Source organism: Penicillium pulvis (genome assembly GCF_028828015.1).
Source record: "Penicillium pulvis strain IBT 33274 chromosome Unknown contig_23_segment0_segment0, whole genome shotgun sequence".
Taxonomy (NCBI): Eukaryota; Fungi; Ascomycota; class Eurotiomycetes; order Eurotiales; family Aspergillaceae; genus Penicillium; species Penicillium pulvis.
Window position 1 is genome coordinate 794,060 of NW_026643075.1, and position 16,428 is coordinate 810,487.

The 16,428-nt window shown below is 48.6% G+C and overlaps 4 protein-coding genes across 4 annotated transcripts; 1 reads left to right on the plus strand and 3 right to left on the minus strand.

The window, feature by feature from the left end:
• Window positions 1-222: 222 nt before the first annotated feature.
• Window positions 223-8,480, minus strand: N7503_004571 (non-reducing polyketide synthase spyA; the record flags this gene model as incomplete). The annotated part of the gene is made up of 4 exons (XM_057064118.1): window positions 223-630; window positions 688-3,077; window positions 3,107-7,613; window positions 7,863-8,480. The coding sequence occupies 4 exons, from the start codon at window positions 8,478-8,480 to the stop codon at window positions 223-225; spliced, it is 7,923 nt and encodes a 2,640-aa protein (XP_056921861.1).
• Window positions 8,481-10,045: 1,565 nt separating this feature from the next.
• Window positions 10,046-11,255, minus strand: N7503_004572 (uncharacterized protein; the record flags this gene model as incomplete). Its single annotated transcript, XM_057064119.1, has 3 exons — window positions 10,046-10,404; window positions 10,460-11,015; window positions 11,079-11,255. The coding sequence occupies 3 exons, from the start codon at window positions 11,253-11,255 to the stop codon at window positions 10,046-10,048; spliced, it is 1,092 nt and encodes a 363-aa protein (XP_056921862.1).
• A 1,193-nt stretch (window positions 11,256-12,448) lies between these two features.
• N7503_004573 (GMC family oxidoreductase) lies at window positions 12,449-14,056 on the plus strand (the record flags this gene model as incomplete). The annotated part of the gene is made up of 1 exon (XM_057064120.1): window positions 12,449-14,056. The coding sequence occupies one exon, from the start codon at window positions 12,449-12,451 to the stop codon at window positions 14,054-14,056; it is 1,608 nt and encodes a 535-aa protein (XP_056921863.1).
• A 347-nt stretch (window positions 14,057-14,403) lies between these two features.
• Window positions 14,404-15,882, minus strand: N7503_004574 (HET domain-containing protein; the record flags this gene model as incomplete). The annotated part of the gene is made up of 1 exon (XM_057064121.1): window positions 14,404-15,882. One exon carries the CDS (start codon window positions 15,880-15,882, stop codon window positions 14,404-14,406), a length of 1,479 nt encoding a protein of 492 aa, XP_056921864.1.
• Between the last annotated feature and the right edge of the window lie 546 nt (window positions 15,883-16,428).

Here is a 16,428-nt window from a genome sequence, read left to right on the forward strand (position 1 = left end):
GGTATTTAGCGACCATCAGAGCCCTCCCCCCCATAAAATCATCTACTAACGTTCTTATTCTAACCAGCTCACCCACGAAGATCCAAGGGTTGAGGATCATCAATTAACCAACAGTGAGATCATGACTCAGTCTTGCTCCCTTGCGCCCGGAAAGGGACAGCTGATAAGCAAGCCTCTTTCCGATGCAGATATCAAAGGAAGCTAAAAGCATCAAAACACAGATCACTCAAGGAAACCAGCCCGCCTCCACTGCTCAATGTATAGAAGAAGGGTCTCTGGACTCACGGGAGTGGCCGATCGAAGAGCCGCAGAGACAAAAGTGGTACTGGATGTACTCATCACGACTGACCCACAGGACATATGAAGAAAGTCCTCTTCAAAGAATTCCTTTAACTTCTTCGCCGGATTTGGTGGCCCTTGCTCGCTGTCTGCAGTGGTCTCCATTCGACTTAGCCATTCCTTGTACGGAATGGTGGGCAGTCCCAGATGCGTAGAGAGATAGCCTAATAGCTCATGCCAGGGCTGACGAACAGGATTTTCAATATGATACACCATTCGTGGATGAGCGGGATCTAGGATTAGATCACTGACGGTGGCAGCGGCTATATCGAGTGGAAGCCAGGAGGCAAGCTGTTTCATCGTTAGCGCAGATCGCGAATATCAAATTCAAGAACGCAGAAAACTTACTCCATGAAGCTGAGGCAGAGCGCCTATTGTTTGAGATGTCCTCAGTAACGCTGGGAAATGCTCCTCCGTATTCCACAAGCCGAAATTCTGAGAACCTGTCATCTGTCCAACTCGGACATAGGAAGCTTGCAGGCTGGCATCCTGCTCAATAGCCTGTTGTATGATCTGCTCGCAGTGATGCTTCGCAAGGCTATATCCGAATGTGAGAGAGCCATGAGAGTCTCTCATAGGGTCCTCTAAAACTGGCCTATCTGCATACGTATTGGGATGGCGGCCAATCACTCCGATTGAGGAGATGAACATGAGTCTCGCACCATACTTGGACTCGCGGCAGAGTTCCAATAAGTTGCGGAGTGTTCGAAATTGGGGTTCAAATGTCTGGAAAGAACGCTTGAAGCTCATCGGCCACGCATTGTGGACTATATGGGTGACTTGGTCCTGCAGAAGCTGGTATTGCTCGGTTCGCAAACCGAGGGCCGTGTTGCTTGATTTTGCTTCGAATACTTCGGTTTTCTCCCACAGTTGCTCGTTAGGCTCAATACCCCGCTCTCTGAGAGCGCTTCTCTGTCGTTTAACTGGGTCATTCTTTGTTGTCAATCGATTCAAGCAAATCACCCGGCGGACGTCTGCTCGATTAATGAGCTGGTGTAGAACGTGAGCGCCAAGATTGCCTGTGCCGCCAGTTAGAAGCACGACTGACCCCGTGGGCTTGGGCTGCCCAAGTCGCTCGGGTGATAAATGTACTGACAATTCTTGAGATGAAGCGGCGGTTTCAAGTTGCTCCACTTTTTGCTTGCCCCCTGTGTCCCCATTTACCAGGTCATTCTGGTGAGTCATCTTGGCACTGATTATCAAGCGGAGCTGCTCTGATTCCTTCGTGTCGCCCACAGTCCAATCAATGTATGAGAAACCTGCTCGCCTCAAGCTATCGTCCCAAAAGAGTTCATGAGCGAGTGCGTGTTCCCGGCCGTCGTTGAATAGCCACCATCCTTCAAGCAATCCGAAAACCAAGTCAAACCAAGGTAAATTTCGGGTGAGCTCCACAAGACAGAGGACTCCGCCTTCTCTGAGCAGTTTGTGGATATTTTTGGTTGCCGCAGTGAGATCCCTCGTCGCATGGATACAATTTGTGGATATGATCAGGTCGTACTCATTCTCAAGTGAAGGTTCCTTCTCAATATCCAAAATCATGAAGTCCATATTCGGACACCATTTGAATTTTTTTCTGGCTGCTGCGATCAAGGATGGTGAAAGATCGGTGAAGCAATACTCAAAACGAATGTTATTGCTGGTTAGACAGTGAACCACATCAGTCGTGGTTCCTCCAGTGCCAGCTCCGATTTCGAGAATTTTGATAGGCTGGGTTCTTTTTCCAAGGGCCGATAACAAAAACTTGCAGAGAAGACTTGTTCCAGTTACGAACACAGGTGCTTTTGAGTAAACATCGCTAACCAAGTCTTTAGCTGCCCGATCTCCAAAAATCAAGTCGAGAGCATCTAGTTGACCAGATAAACAGGGAGCAAGCTTGGAGCCAGTAATACTCAGAAGACGATGCTCCGATCGGTGTTGTGGAAAGTCTCGTATGATAGCCTCGAGAAGATCTGTGGAGGGGGTGGCATTGACCGGCTTAGCCGTTCTCCGGTATTTCCCAGGACTGTCCAGTGAAATGAGTCCTGCGTCTTGTAACAATTTGTATAGCTGCTTCATGACCTTTTCATGTCGTGGCTCATGGATAACCGACAAGCTTTTCCCTGCAGGCATCGAAGCAAGAGGACAATTCAGACCCCCGAAAGCCTCAACGACGTAGGCCGTGGCAAGCTCCATTTGACGTGGATGCACCTCGGCGTAGAAGTTGGTGAACTTGGATTCGCCAGCAAGTTTATCGAAGCTGCTTTTAATTTCCGCGAAGGAGGCAGTAAGTTCATGAAAATCGAATCCTCCGGCAGTGGAGGAAGAAAGAGCTTCTTGTGTCAGTGTCCTATACAGTTCCGTTCCACCATTTATTTTGACAACTGCTGAGCGCTCATCCATGATTGGAATCTTTTCTGGCTTCATAGACTGTGCAGTAGGATCAAGGTCCGTGACATCGCAATCGCTTCCAAACGAAACGTTGCTTGGCGGAGTAAGACTTGAGAAGGCTTTTTCCCCACCACAATCCTGATCGGCGATATATGCGGCAAGTGAGGCGACAGAGTATTCTTGAAGGTTTTCAGGAATATCCACACGGCCCAATTCCTTTCGAAGCTCAGAACGGACCTCTTGCCTCATGAGAGAATCAACTCCAAGGGCATCTAGAGTTACGTGGTCGTCAATTTCGTTGACGGGGATATCGGTTATCACCGAAAGAATATTCTTTAGATCGGAGGATGTTGCATCGCGCGTCGGAAAACCTGCATCGCTTTTAGATGTAGGGGGGTACTAGGAACTGAAGAAGGCCATGTTTGCGACGGTGATATCAAAGTGGTCAGATCGAATATGGTGGAAGCATTGGCTAGCTTCTGTGTTGATATTCGGAGGCCAAATTCCTGTCGAATCTCGGCCACAATTTCCGTTCTCATTAAAGAGTCGACGCCCATTGCCTCCAACGAGTTCATTCGAAGAATTTCCGTCACAGGAAAGTCTGTAACTCTGCTGAGAAGCTGCTGCAGCCGCAAAAGGGTACTGTCGTCAGCTTCTTTTGGTGGTGATGTGTCCAGGCCCAAGTCGCGCAAAGGTGCAGATGATGGAGTGGAAGCCTTCCATTGTTGAACGGGCCTTTCGTGGTTAAGGGTGGACAGAGCTCTGGTCAGAGAGTTCACAGGCACTCTAGAGAACCGGACACCAAAAAGAGCCACTTTCAGAGATCCGGTAGCCTCATCGAATGCGAAAATATCACTCTCCAATACTTTAGGTCCAGCCTGCTTAGTATTTGAATATACAAGACAAGATTGATACCGTGCATTCTCGAGAATCTCATACACTTTGAGCTTCCCAATTGATGTACAGACATACACTTCTTGTCTTCCAATGTCACGGAAGCAGTTGATGTGAATTCCCGAAACTTGTAGGAAATTATCGACTGCTAGAGGGTCACATACAGAATCCTGCATGATTCCGGCAGCGGATTTTGGTAGACTAACAACTCCAGATGCTTCGGAATCGGTCGCAGAGACCCGCTGGACGCCCTGGTAGTAGTCCTTGTAATCCACAACTGCACCGAACACGCTGTACACAAGCCCGTTGATTGACTTAATAGAGGCATCTTGAAGCATCGTGTTGCAACGATTTGCTCCAACCAAACGCTCATAGAGGCTGGATTCTGATACCAAAGAGTCTGATTTGTCCATGACTTGAATTACTCCGCAAGCGTGGCTGGTATCTTCGACTCCAATGGTGCTGAAAAGTGAAAATCTCCACTTGCTTGGTTCTTCGAGTGATAGAAGAAGTTTGATGGATGCAGACTTATTCAATCCTAAAGGAGCACGTATTTGAAGGTCCTCCACCTGTGGCAGGACTGGAGCTTTGCGCTCGCTTAGATATACTGCGGCTTGGGCAGCAAGCTCGAGGTATAAAGATGCAGGGCAAAGGGAATGACCGAGGACCGCATGACCGCTGACACAAGCCCGGAAATCATCAGATTTGGAATTGACATTGAACTCGGCAACTCTTTTCTCCGTATCCTTAAATTGGATGAACTGAAGCAATTTGGAATTTTGATCTTGTTCATCAGGGTTCCTAGATTCAGTTTCATAGCTGAACTCTTTCAATTCTAGCCAATGCTTTGACTTGGCAAACTGGTATGGAGGAAGGTTGACGATATTGTACTCATCTCGCTGGCTGCGGTGATACGGCCAGAACTGGACATTGTAGCCAAGGGCTTGCAGCCTAAGTGTTGCATCGGCCAAAGAATCTCTGGGACTGGGGCCACCGATATCCACAGGGATGAATGTGTTCAATTGGCTCACACTTCTTGATGTCAAGGTGGTAATGAATGAAGAGGAACCTGCCTCAATCCAGGTACAAGGTCCAAATTGGGACTCTATACGTTGAACGGCATCACGGAAAAACACTGGCTGGCGAGAATGATTGACCAGTAATTGTGGGGTAAAAGAGTCCCAGCTTTGGCCTTGAGTGCAAGTCTCAATCGGTATCTGTGGCCGATTATAGGTGAGCCTGTCCGCGACTTTGCGAAGCTGCGGTAAAGCTGGGTCCATAAGACTCGAATGAAATGCACGAGCTAAATCCAGGCGCCGGGTGGTAATCCCACAAGCTTTGGCTTGGGATTGAAACTCCTCAATGGCTGATAAAGATCCTGCAACCACGAAATCGCTCGGACCATTGTAGCAAGCTATCTCCACTTGGCTTGCTGCTACTAGACGTGTCACCATCTGAGTATCTGCCTTTAGAGCAAGCATGGAGCCTTTTTCTGCACTCCAATCAATCTCAAAAAGGAACGCTCGCTCAATCACAAATTCCAGTGCATCCTTCAGGGATAGTACACCGCAGACGCAGAGTGCGGTAATCTGGCCAAAGCTGTGGCCAACGGCAGTCGCAACCTGGATTCCCGAGTCAATCCAAGATTGGGCGCAGGCATATTGCGAGGCAAATAAGCAGCAATGAAGTGTAATGGGATCTTGGATGTCTTCAGTCATAAATATAAAAGGATAAATTGTTTTTCCAAATGCTTGGCAGGCAGCCTCAACGCGGTCGAGATGGTGGCGGAACAGTGAAACCGAGCGGTATAGCTCTTTGCTGATGCCAATACTAGGCTTTAATTGGCCACTAAAGCAAAGGATCACGGGTTTTGGTGGTGCCAAGGATGAAGAGGTTGCTGCCAGGTTTTTCGGTGCCGCAAGCGAAGTTCGCAGTTCACTGATAGAGCGTGCGAGGAATGACAGGTTATATTGGTGTGTCTGATTTCGACTGCGGGCCAACTGGTAGGCAACGTCAGGAAGACTTTCCTCATCTATATCAGCAAGGTACAGCAATAGCTGCTCGCGATACGCCTGAAGACTTGCAGCTGAATAAGCAGAGATAGATATCAATTGACAGGGCGGTGGATAATTTAGAGTGAGTCTTGCGCGGGTTGTTGTTGGGGCTTCGGGAGCCTGGCGCAAAACAAGGGCACCGTTACTTCCAGCTGCGCCATAGTTGCTGACGCAAATAGCGCGATATGAAGCATCCCACGAAATTGTCTCAGTGGGAATGGCTAGTTTCTCAAACTCCAATGAAGGTATTTGGGGGTTCAGTTTGTTGAAGTTCACTTGTTTTGGGATCTTCTTCTTCTGAAGCATAAGAATTGATTTGAAAAGCGCTGCAGCACCGGAGGCTGCTTCCAAATGACCAATATTACCTTTCACGGATCCGAAATGGAGCGTTTGCTGACGTCCTGTACTGTTGCTTCCAAAAACGTTTCGGATACTCTCGCATTCAATCGGGTCGCCCCTTGGGGTACCTGTTCCATGGGCCTCGATATATGTCACATCAGATGGCCCTAGCCCAGCCTGTCTCAGAACGTTCCGGTAGAGAGATTGCTGCGATTTAGAAACTGGCGCTGTTATCGGCGTTCCATGCTCTCGCTGTGTCTGGTTCACGGCGGAGCCAGCAATAACTCCAAGTACTTGGTCCCCATCTGAAATTGCATTTTTTAGTGTCTTGAGAACGAAAAGACCGCAACCTTCGCCGCGACAATATCCATCAGCGGCTGCATCAAACGCTTTAGTCCCACCAGTTGAGCTTAGGAATGACGCGGCATTGAGATTCTGGTAGAGAGCTGGACTTGTTATCACATTAACACCCCCGGAAAGAGCACTTGTGCATTCGCCCCTCAGAAGTGCTTGGCAGGCAGAGTGTAAAGCTACCACAGATGATGAACATGCCGTGTCGTATGTAATCGACGGGCCGGTCCAACCAAAATAGTGAGATACTCTCCCGCTGACGAAAGCTTTCAATGACCCCAGAGCGGAATATGCATTGGGCTGATGGGAGTAGATGTTGGCTTCGTAATCGACAGATCCCACACCAAGATAGCATCCAATTTCGGTATTGGTAGGGTCCCGGTGTCCATCGAAATAGCCAGATGACTCCAAAGCCTGGTAGGCGACTTGTAGGATCTGACGCTGTTGTGGATCCATAGAAGCCGCCTCTCGACTAGATATTTTGAAAAATTGATTGTCAAAACATTCAGCATCCCGAATAAAGTTTCCCTGAAACACAGTTTCGTCTGCAGATCGTCGTAGGCCTTTGGTCGAGAACCTATTTTGTGGCAAGTCTGAAATCATTGATCTTCCATTCTCGAGCAGTTCCCAGAATTCCTCCGCCGTGTCTGCGCCGGGAAACCGACAAGCCATACCCACTATGGCGATCGAGTTGTCATGATTGACACGCCCCATAGTATCAAGTAGAGACTCCGCATCAGCGTTGGTCGCATGAGACTCAGAAACGGTACTCTTCACAGCATTCGTGCTTTTGGAAGAAGGACAAAGCATGTCATCAGAAAGGCACACACGAACCCCTTTCTTCTGACTCAAGTGATAGGGGACAACGTTGACCGATCCAAGTACCAATACGCTTGGGGGTATGTCTTTCACGGCAATTGGCTCCAATGCAGAGGTAATTGTGGAAGACCAGTCCACCTGGTCCAGTAGCAAAGATTTGATGGCGGTGATGTGTAGCGGGCCTTCATAAAGGCGTCCCCCGTCGGAATTCCGTCGAAGGGGAGTTAGAAGGTCTTGAGCATCAGGAAACTGCAAGTCGGCTCTCGATTCGCTCAATTCAATGATTTTATTTGCAATATCGTCATTGCTTGCATGGTGGAATCTCCCTTTTAGCTCTAAAGCATGTACCATGAGACCGTTCATCAACAGCTTTTCAGCGGTAGTTGATATTTCGGACACCGGCACAGTGATTGTGCGGCTCGTCTCGTCTTTCAGCACCGAAACATAAGCCTAAAATTAAGTTAACATCCACATGACTGAACAGATTGAGCATTCTGCTCGACTCCAATCACAGAGAGCATCAGTGAAGTGCGGAGGGAAGAAGAGAGTTGGGAGTGTCTATCTTGATTTACACGCAGATCATATGACCTCACACTCTCAGAGACCGGCATTCCCCCTTTATCTCCTACGTCTTCCACATCGCCATCTCTTTGTGATGAGAGGCCTTGAAAAAGGCACTTGGAGAATGGTACAACTCACATTCGGCTGCTGTTCCAGTATTCTCAAAAAGCACGACTCCTGAGTGGGCGAACTCCATCTGACCACTAATGCTCTTGCCTCTCCTGTACCATCTGAGTTGCTTCCATTGAGATCGATTAAAGTGCCAATGCATGCCGCCAACCGAACAGCGACCGCCGCCATGGAAAGAAATTCGTTCGAATCTTTCGAGGATGCTGCCGCGATTGCTGTTAAGAACCCAGTACACATACCCTCTAGAGCGGGACCAGCTTCTAAATTTGAGGGACGCCATTGTGAGCCAACACTTGTGAGACATCGCCAGTAGTCAATAGCATGGGCAATGACAGTGAACGGAGTTGCAAAACCATTGGGCAGTATGTCGTCCTGGCCATTTCTCCTTGGGAGAGATCCTGTCTCGATCCAGTTCTGCAGCTGTTCCAAAGTCTTTTTTCCCTCTGTCTGCCCTAGACGATGCTCAATCTCAACCAATGATGGCCAAAGCTCGGGGAGCTGCCTGATAGCATCCGCAAAAGGCGCGAGTGATGGTTCATCGACGAGATCTCGCCTGAGGCGCTCTGCGTATGAATAGCTCGGCCAAGAAGTCTGAGGGCCAAATATGACCAATGCTGGCTTTTCCATGGTTGCCCTAGGAATATTTATTTGTGATGAAACAACAAGAAAATAGAAACGGGCGAGGCAGCATCTAGAGATAGTGTAAAGATAATGAATGGGTGCAGGGATGTCGCAAAGGAAAAGCTATGGATCCCGTACTAAGTTCCCTTGGGGCTTCCAAGTTTACTATACCCGGACCCAATCAACGTAGGTTATTCTGCAAAAGGCTGATGAGGGGTAAGAGGTTCAGCCGCTATCTCTTAGTAGTTCCCTCGGAGATATATCCTGAATGTCTCGTGTTTTTCCAGTTTTATCATTACCAGTATCTTGGAGATCCAATGATTTTGTTGGAATCATATCAGACGGCGCTAAGTCGCAAGAAATTGGGGGCGAAGTTTTACCGAGAGATCTTCATGCAATCCTTCGCGCTCAATGCCTAGTGTGGAGCTAAGATCATAATCCTGAACTTTGAGCTATGTGGGCACAATGTCTCCAATTTAGTCCCTGATTGGGTCGCACTTCCTCCTGCCTTATGCGTGGGAAGATAATCAAGATAATCTAGCCTGACATAATTAGCCGAGGGCGTAGATCACGCCACCCTGCCCCTACATATAATCTTGTAGCATGGGGGCTGATTCTCCCAATTTAATTACCGCCTGTATCACTCAATGAATGGCTATTGTTTAAAAGTGTCAATGTAACGCCCCTAAAAAGGCCTCGGTCCGATCGTGATTTACCGCCCCCAAATGCAATAATGAAGACTCCACATTTATTTAACTTCGTCAGAAAAGGTCCCACCATGCAAAATCCATACATGACACTTGCAGAGTCGTAAATTCGGCATCCAAATAGCTTGCGTGTTCGCTTCCATATCATCGGGGCGGGTGCAGATGTAAACACTAGTGGTGGGGGCCGACCGGGTGAGCGGATTCGGTCCGCCATTTTGATTCGCTGGGAGAGGAACGCCTTAGCAATTTTTCTATCACTATTAACAGCGCACGAGTGGCGGCCTGTTGGTTGAGGTCCAATCCGCTAGGAAGTTCCAAGGACCCACCAATGCGACTTTGAGCTAGTCAAGCACGCGTCGGACCATTTCATCCTCACTGTCATCACGGCCAGCTGCTTGTTCACAGAACGAATGCATATACGTGCAAGGTGGCTTGGAAGCACACACCTAAATGTAGATATTGCTCCAACGTGAGAAAAAAATATCTGTTGATGTCCCTATTCGGACTAGTGCCTTCCATCCCACCACTTAGGCTTCACCTCTCGTAGATCCTATTCTCCTTGTCGCTACCCAATAATACACTACGTACCATATTGAACTGCTTCCATTCTCTCGCATAGTGTCTTCAAGCACATACACGTGTAAATGAGAATAGCACATCAAGTATCTTGAATGTTGAAATGACGTGCTGCAGAACACGCTTGGGGTAAACCGACCAAATTGGCCCACTCAGGAGCTCATGAATTTCAGGATATAGATATATATACATGCATTCAACCATTGAGATCCTTCCGACAGGGTATAGTAAAAATCTCCAACATCTCGTTGTTTCCCAGCCTCCAGCACTTGAAGGCTCGTGAGATGATTAGTTTTCATTTGAGTCTCGTTGAACTTGAAATTCGTGCGTGATATTTATTGCACCATTATGTGTTTGATCAAATTTATCAGACGTGGTAACAACTGGAGCCGCATTACCCAAACGGGATGGGCTTGATTCGAGGTCAAACTGATCGTATTCAGCGGAATGATGACCTGTGAGTTTGTTTCGGATGGACAATGACGTTGAAGAGGATTGCGACCTGTGGCCGTTGGTGTTACCCCGAATGTACGTCCTGCTGACCTGGCGGATCCTCTTGATAAATGGGCCATATGTCATAAGAGAACAGCAGAGTAAGCCAGTCACGGGCTCGACCGCAGACCACATGCCTAGCTCGACGTATCCATCTGTCATCAAAGGTCAATATATGTCTTTGGTTTTCGAAAAGTCAAAAGAACCTACAGGTCAAATCTATGTCTGTCGAAGTAACAGCGCCTGCAAGGCGGACCATACTAATAATGGTAACGAGCGATCCCAGTCCAAAAACAACGATGACACCAAGCTTCTGGGTAAATTGCAGTTGCAGGGCCCAGACCACTCGAATGGGCATAAAGAGAATAAGCAAATCGAAGAAAATCGTCGGAGCAGACTGTGCGATGAATATATCCTTCTCGGTGACGCATGACTTTGCCTGCTCCTCTGCAGTTCCTTTCCAGGCAAGGTCGACTGGGTGGCATCGGAAGATTAAGACGAATTCATTGGCTAAGACCCAGGCAATGACCATCGCACCGATGGCATAACTCATGTGACGAATCCATCGATGGACTCCAAACATGCGGATGTACAGCGCCAAGCAGGAAAGCTTGAAAAATGCCAACCCCAGGTTATAGAACAGCATGAGGATGTAGAGAAACAGGCTGTATCTGACCAGTTTGTAAGCAGGCACCGTTGTCATGTGTCGTCCGAATCCATTATTGATCTGGACAAAATCGAATATCGACGGCATGATTGCGAATATCTGAGCGCGACATATGTATGTTAGCTTCAAACATGTTGTTCTGGGTGGGAGAAGCAGGCGTACTAGTCCCACGATGCAGAGCCAATCATCCCACCACAACTTGGCTTTTGTCATGACCCGCGCCCATATGCGAAGTGCGGTTGCCAGAACAGCCAGAACAATCATCGTCACACAGACTCCAATGATAACAGGTACGCGAGTCGCGTTGGGATCATACCCCGGAGTCGAAGTGGAGCCCATACTCGTGTCTATCCAAGTGTGAATACACACAAGCGGTAGGTGTCCTTCAGCAGATAAGCGCCAAGTCCAAGACACTCTGAAGTTTTGTGCTGCGGTAAAATAATAACATCAATTCCAGAAAGATGGATGATGGATGGGAAAGTTGGGCTCAGCGAGAGAGTTTTTTTGTTAAAGCGCGTGGGCAGCGGCACACCTAGCCTGCAGAAGCTACTGTGAATTAACATAGATTCTGCCCAGTCCTCTTCTGCAGAAGTCTGATCTTCATGCACGGGATTGGGGGCCAATACTGAATCCATTACGGTAGTGGGGTCTAGGGGGGCCGAATGTGACAAATGTACTTTGGGGGCGGGGGTCATACGCCATTCAGATGGTCTACAAGATATCTTATTATTGTCTTTTTCTTTGAAGCAGTTACAATTTGACATTTTGGCGGATGGTGAATCTCGAGATCCAAGGTTCGTTGAGGAATTTCGGGGAGTGGAGAGGGGCACTTCAACACCAGCTTCCAATATTAGACAAAGGAATCAGAAGGATGAAGTTTAAAAAATCCACTAGTTCTTCGTCGACCAGTAAGAGGGGGAAAATCCTGTTGCAGTGCGGATCGAAAACCCCCTCCCGGGGAGAACAGCCCGCGCGAGCGCCACTCAAGCCTCAATCAGAAAACATGCATGGTAAATGCAACATGATTCCATTAGTACACGTAGCCACGCCGATCAATTACCGCCCGGGATTGATCAACTTGGGGGCCATATGCATCTCATGCGGCCTGCAGAAAGTACGAGGGCGGAAAGGCTAACACCGGGAATGCTTTATCCCTCACACTACTTCGTAGATGCCACCTAATTCGAGGAGATGAGAAACCTTCCCTTTTCAACCGATGTTTCTAAATGCCGGCCGATGAAATGGGCCCATCGGAGCAAATTCTCATCCCTGTAGATACATACGCTAACTAGGATCGTCAAGACAATTCTAAGTGCAACCGCGCCCCTCAATTTGGGGGCCAATTTTCGAAGAAAGAGAATCAACATGAACCAAACCGGTTCTAAACCATGCATAAAAGACCTCGCTAATTATGATATCTAATCCATCAGGGTATTTAATTCAACTGTGCCCCATTTCGAGGTCGCCAATATCGCTCATTCAACACAGCAAATCAGTCTGCCTTCTAGCTATCTGAGATTGACATCGACACGATGAGCGAGACCTACGAATACATTGTCTGTGGAGGTGGCACTGTGGGATGCGTTCTCGCAAGCCGCCTCTCCCAGGCCGGACACAGCGTACTGGTCGTTGAGGCCGGCCCCGAGGACTACAATGACAAGATCATGAGCCCCGTCGCAGCCCCGCATCTTCATGGCACCGAATGGGAATATAACCTGATGACGACCAAACAGCCAGGACTGGGCAACCGCGCCGTTCCGAATTACGAGGGCAAACTGCTGTCGGGTTCCAGTGGCATTAATTACGGTTTATGGACCCGGGGTCACTCAGTTGACTATGACTCCTGGGCGAAGATAGTCGGGGACGAGCGGTGGAACTACGCGAATATGCTTAAGTATTTCAAGGCATCGCAGACCCACCACGATCCGACCGGCAGTCCCGAGAAATACGGGTTCAATGGCCCAATCACGACAACGGCTGCGGCTCGCACCTACCCGCTGCGAGAACAGATTCGCGGGGCAATGCTTGCTGCTGGTCTGGAATACAATCCAGATACCAATGGCGGCAATCCTTTTGGCTTTGGCCCATTCACGGAGAACTGGAAGGATGCTCTCCGACAACCGGCCAGCAAAGCCTACGACCTTTCCAAAGCAACAGTATTGACGAATTCCGTTATCGCGCGCGTGGATTTCGATGACCAAAAGACAGCTACAGGTATCACGCTGATTAACGGGACCCGGTACACGGCAACGAAGGAAGTACTAGTCACATGTGGTGCTCTCAAAACACCTCAGCTGCTAATGCTGTCTGGCATTGGACCCCAATCACACCTCGCGCAACACAACATTCCAACCATCGCAGATCTACCTGTTGGAGAGAACTACCACGATAAGATCTCGGCAACATTCTTCTGGAAACTCAAGAACCCCGAGAAGGGATATGCGCTTGGCTCTCCAGCCTTCAACAAGCCCGAATTCCGGCACGGCAACCCAATGGAATGGGTCGCAACAATTCCTACCCCGCGCGAAGAGCTCATCAAGGCCGCAGAGACAGACAAGATCGACGCGAAAGATCCATACCTTCAGGAAGCTCGAGGCAATGTAGAGATGATTGTAGCTTACGCACCAATTGCCGGTGGTGGTTCCGAATTCCGCGTGCCCATGGACGGAAATCACATCAGCAGTCCCGTGGTTCTTCTTCTCCCAACCAGTCGAGGCAGTATTACGCTCGCCAACACCGATCCTTTGGCTGACCCAGTACTGGATCCGGGATACCTGACCACAGAGACGGATCGTGCCGCGATGCGCGCGGGTATGCGTCTCGCCCTGCGGGTAATGGAAACTGATGTTGCACGGGAAGTTATCGAGGGCGAGACCCCGCCACCTGGTCATAAGCAATTGACTAGCGCATGCAGTGATGCGGACCTAGACCGACGGGTGCAGATTGTTGGAAGTAGCTTCTTCCAAAATGGAGGCACGGCTGCGATGGGTACGGTGGTGGATACTCAGTGTCGAGTTAAGGGTGTTAACAATATCCGAGTTTGCGATGCCAGTGTGCTTCCTGTGCCAGTGGCGGGTCATTATCAGGCTCCTATGTACGCTTTTGGAGAAGCCGTGGCGGCCATGTTACTTGCTCAGTGAGATATCTGTATTCTACTAAAGACTGCTCTGGCCTGTATATAGTCAGTCAAATTGAAACAAACCTTGCAAATAGAATACGAATACTGGCATGATAATTCCAGCTGTGGAGGTCTTGTTCCTCGTATGTATTCAGCATACGCTACCTGTAGATCCTGATCGGTATCAAGGAGGATTGGGAATTTGCTTAACATGGTAGGAGACTTCAGGTCATACATGCTACTAAACGAGGATGTTGCTAGCCATTTTAATCTCTGTGCTTATTTGAATCTCCTGTATTTATAAGGCCCTTCTTGAAGACATGGTGGGTGTTCTCAGGGACCTGTATTGCCTACTTGGCTGCATTCATATCACTCAAGCACGATAGTCCTCCACTCTCGGCGTAGCTTGGCCCAGTCAATAAGATATATCCAGCCCAGCTCCCGACGATGTGAAAAACCTCCACTATTGGCAATCATCAACACGTTCACGATAGGTGCCTTATTCAACCAGTTCCCATCAGCATCCCTATAGTTCTTCAGACTAGAGTCCTCTGAGTATGATTTGGCGCCGGACAGTGAGAGAGAGATGAATTCAAACTCAGCGTGCGAGTTGAATCCCGGAGTGATGGCTTGTTCTCTCAGCTTTGCTGCGTCTCCGCAGAATCCGCCAATTATATCTCCCTCTGCGTTGATGATATCCAAGGACGAGGATGGTCTTGGAGTTACTCTGAGAAAAGCAGTTTGGGCCTCTGTTGCTATGATTCCGTGCTTTGCTGGGTCTGTGGAAATGCCATGTGGTAATTCAGACGCCTTGATGACCAATGGTAGAGCTTCCCTGCGGAATGAGTGGTAATCCTTCCAGCGGGAATTGACTAGCTCACGCACGGTCGGAAAGGTGTCATTTGCCAAGGAGAAAGTGAGGGACACGTTTCGCACGCATCCTTCCTTAATGGCAATAGCCATATAAACCTGCCAATCATCATGCAGTTCCGAGTCAGGGTCCACATTCAAGGCTGATATAGAAGCAGAAGATGCGATGTGGTCATTTATGTGATACCAAGGGGCTAATGTTCCATAGAAATCCGCTGCTCGGTAGAGAACTGGATCGGACAGGCCCATGACTGATGACCAAGACCACGTTGGTAAGATTTCCCCCTGAGCTTCGTGACGTTCTATAACATTTTCGCCAATGTCAGGGAACCATAACAACGCGCGGTCAAAGTCTACCACCGGTAGCCCGCTTATGAAGGCGCCAGTTCCTTTGTATAATGAGCTGCAGATACCATATAGTGCTTTGTGAGCGTCGGATCGGTATGTAATACTTCTGGAAGTGTAATGCTTCAGATGACGTGTAAAGGATTGGAAACGGGAAACATCTTCAGAAATAGTGAGCCTGGTGGAGAAGAGCTCATTCCGAATATCTTCGAGGTTGAACTGATCCTCGTGGCAAATCAATCGTTCACACTCGAAGAAGGCTCGAGTGTCTGTAAAAGAGAGCCGCCTATTTGAAAGAACAGCCTCTTGGTATGTCCATGCGCGAGTGTCCCACATGTTAAGCGGATCATCTTCAGCATCTCGGATGACATTTGTGATTTGCAAATCAAGCACATCTTCACTATGTTGAGCTGCCTTTCTTTGGGCGCTGATGCCCGGAATCCCAAACTCCATGCTATCGCCATAGGCAGCCACGAGCACAAGCTGAGCGGATGAATAAATGTCGCCCATAGCCTCTATTTGGCTCATCTTGTCGTCTGCGTCATCCTGTATAATGCAGAGCCTGTCAGCCCACAGATACCTCTCACCCATTCGAACACAAATTGCAATTGCGTCCTCTATTGTCCGGGGCATTTTGAGAGCAGGAAGACCGCCATCTTTCTTCATGCCATCAACTGTGGCGCGGGAGGCTGCAAGCAGGGATGACTGAGGATTCACGCCCCATACGTAACTTAATGCAACAAAGCGGCAACTGCTTTTTTCAACAAGGCATCGTCTATTTACGTCGATGACCCGAAAACCTGGCGGAAGATTGTATTGGGCTTTCCGCTGACATTCGCTATGTGTTTTGTAGCATTCATTTATCCTGCCCATTAGCGGGCCCCAGGATATCGTGTCTCCAACAGGAGATGCAGTTGAAACTTTGATTTTCTTGTAAGGATCTGATGCATACTAGGGAAGATGGAATGCCTCACCCTTATTGATATCATCTATATGAAGATCGCCAACCCAAGTGCTTGCCAACTCATCGCCTTCAGAATAATGGGCCCAAATTTCTGCGGTGAATACACTGGATCCCTCCGGTTGCGAGTCCTGAGGCAATCCTGGATAGAGAACGATATCGCAGTTTGCTTTTCTCACTTCAGATAACTGTGCAGCACTAAGCCCCACCATTATCAT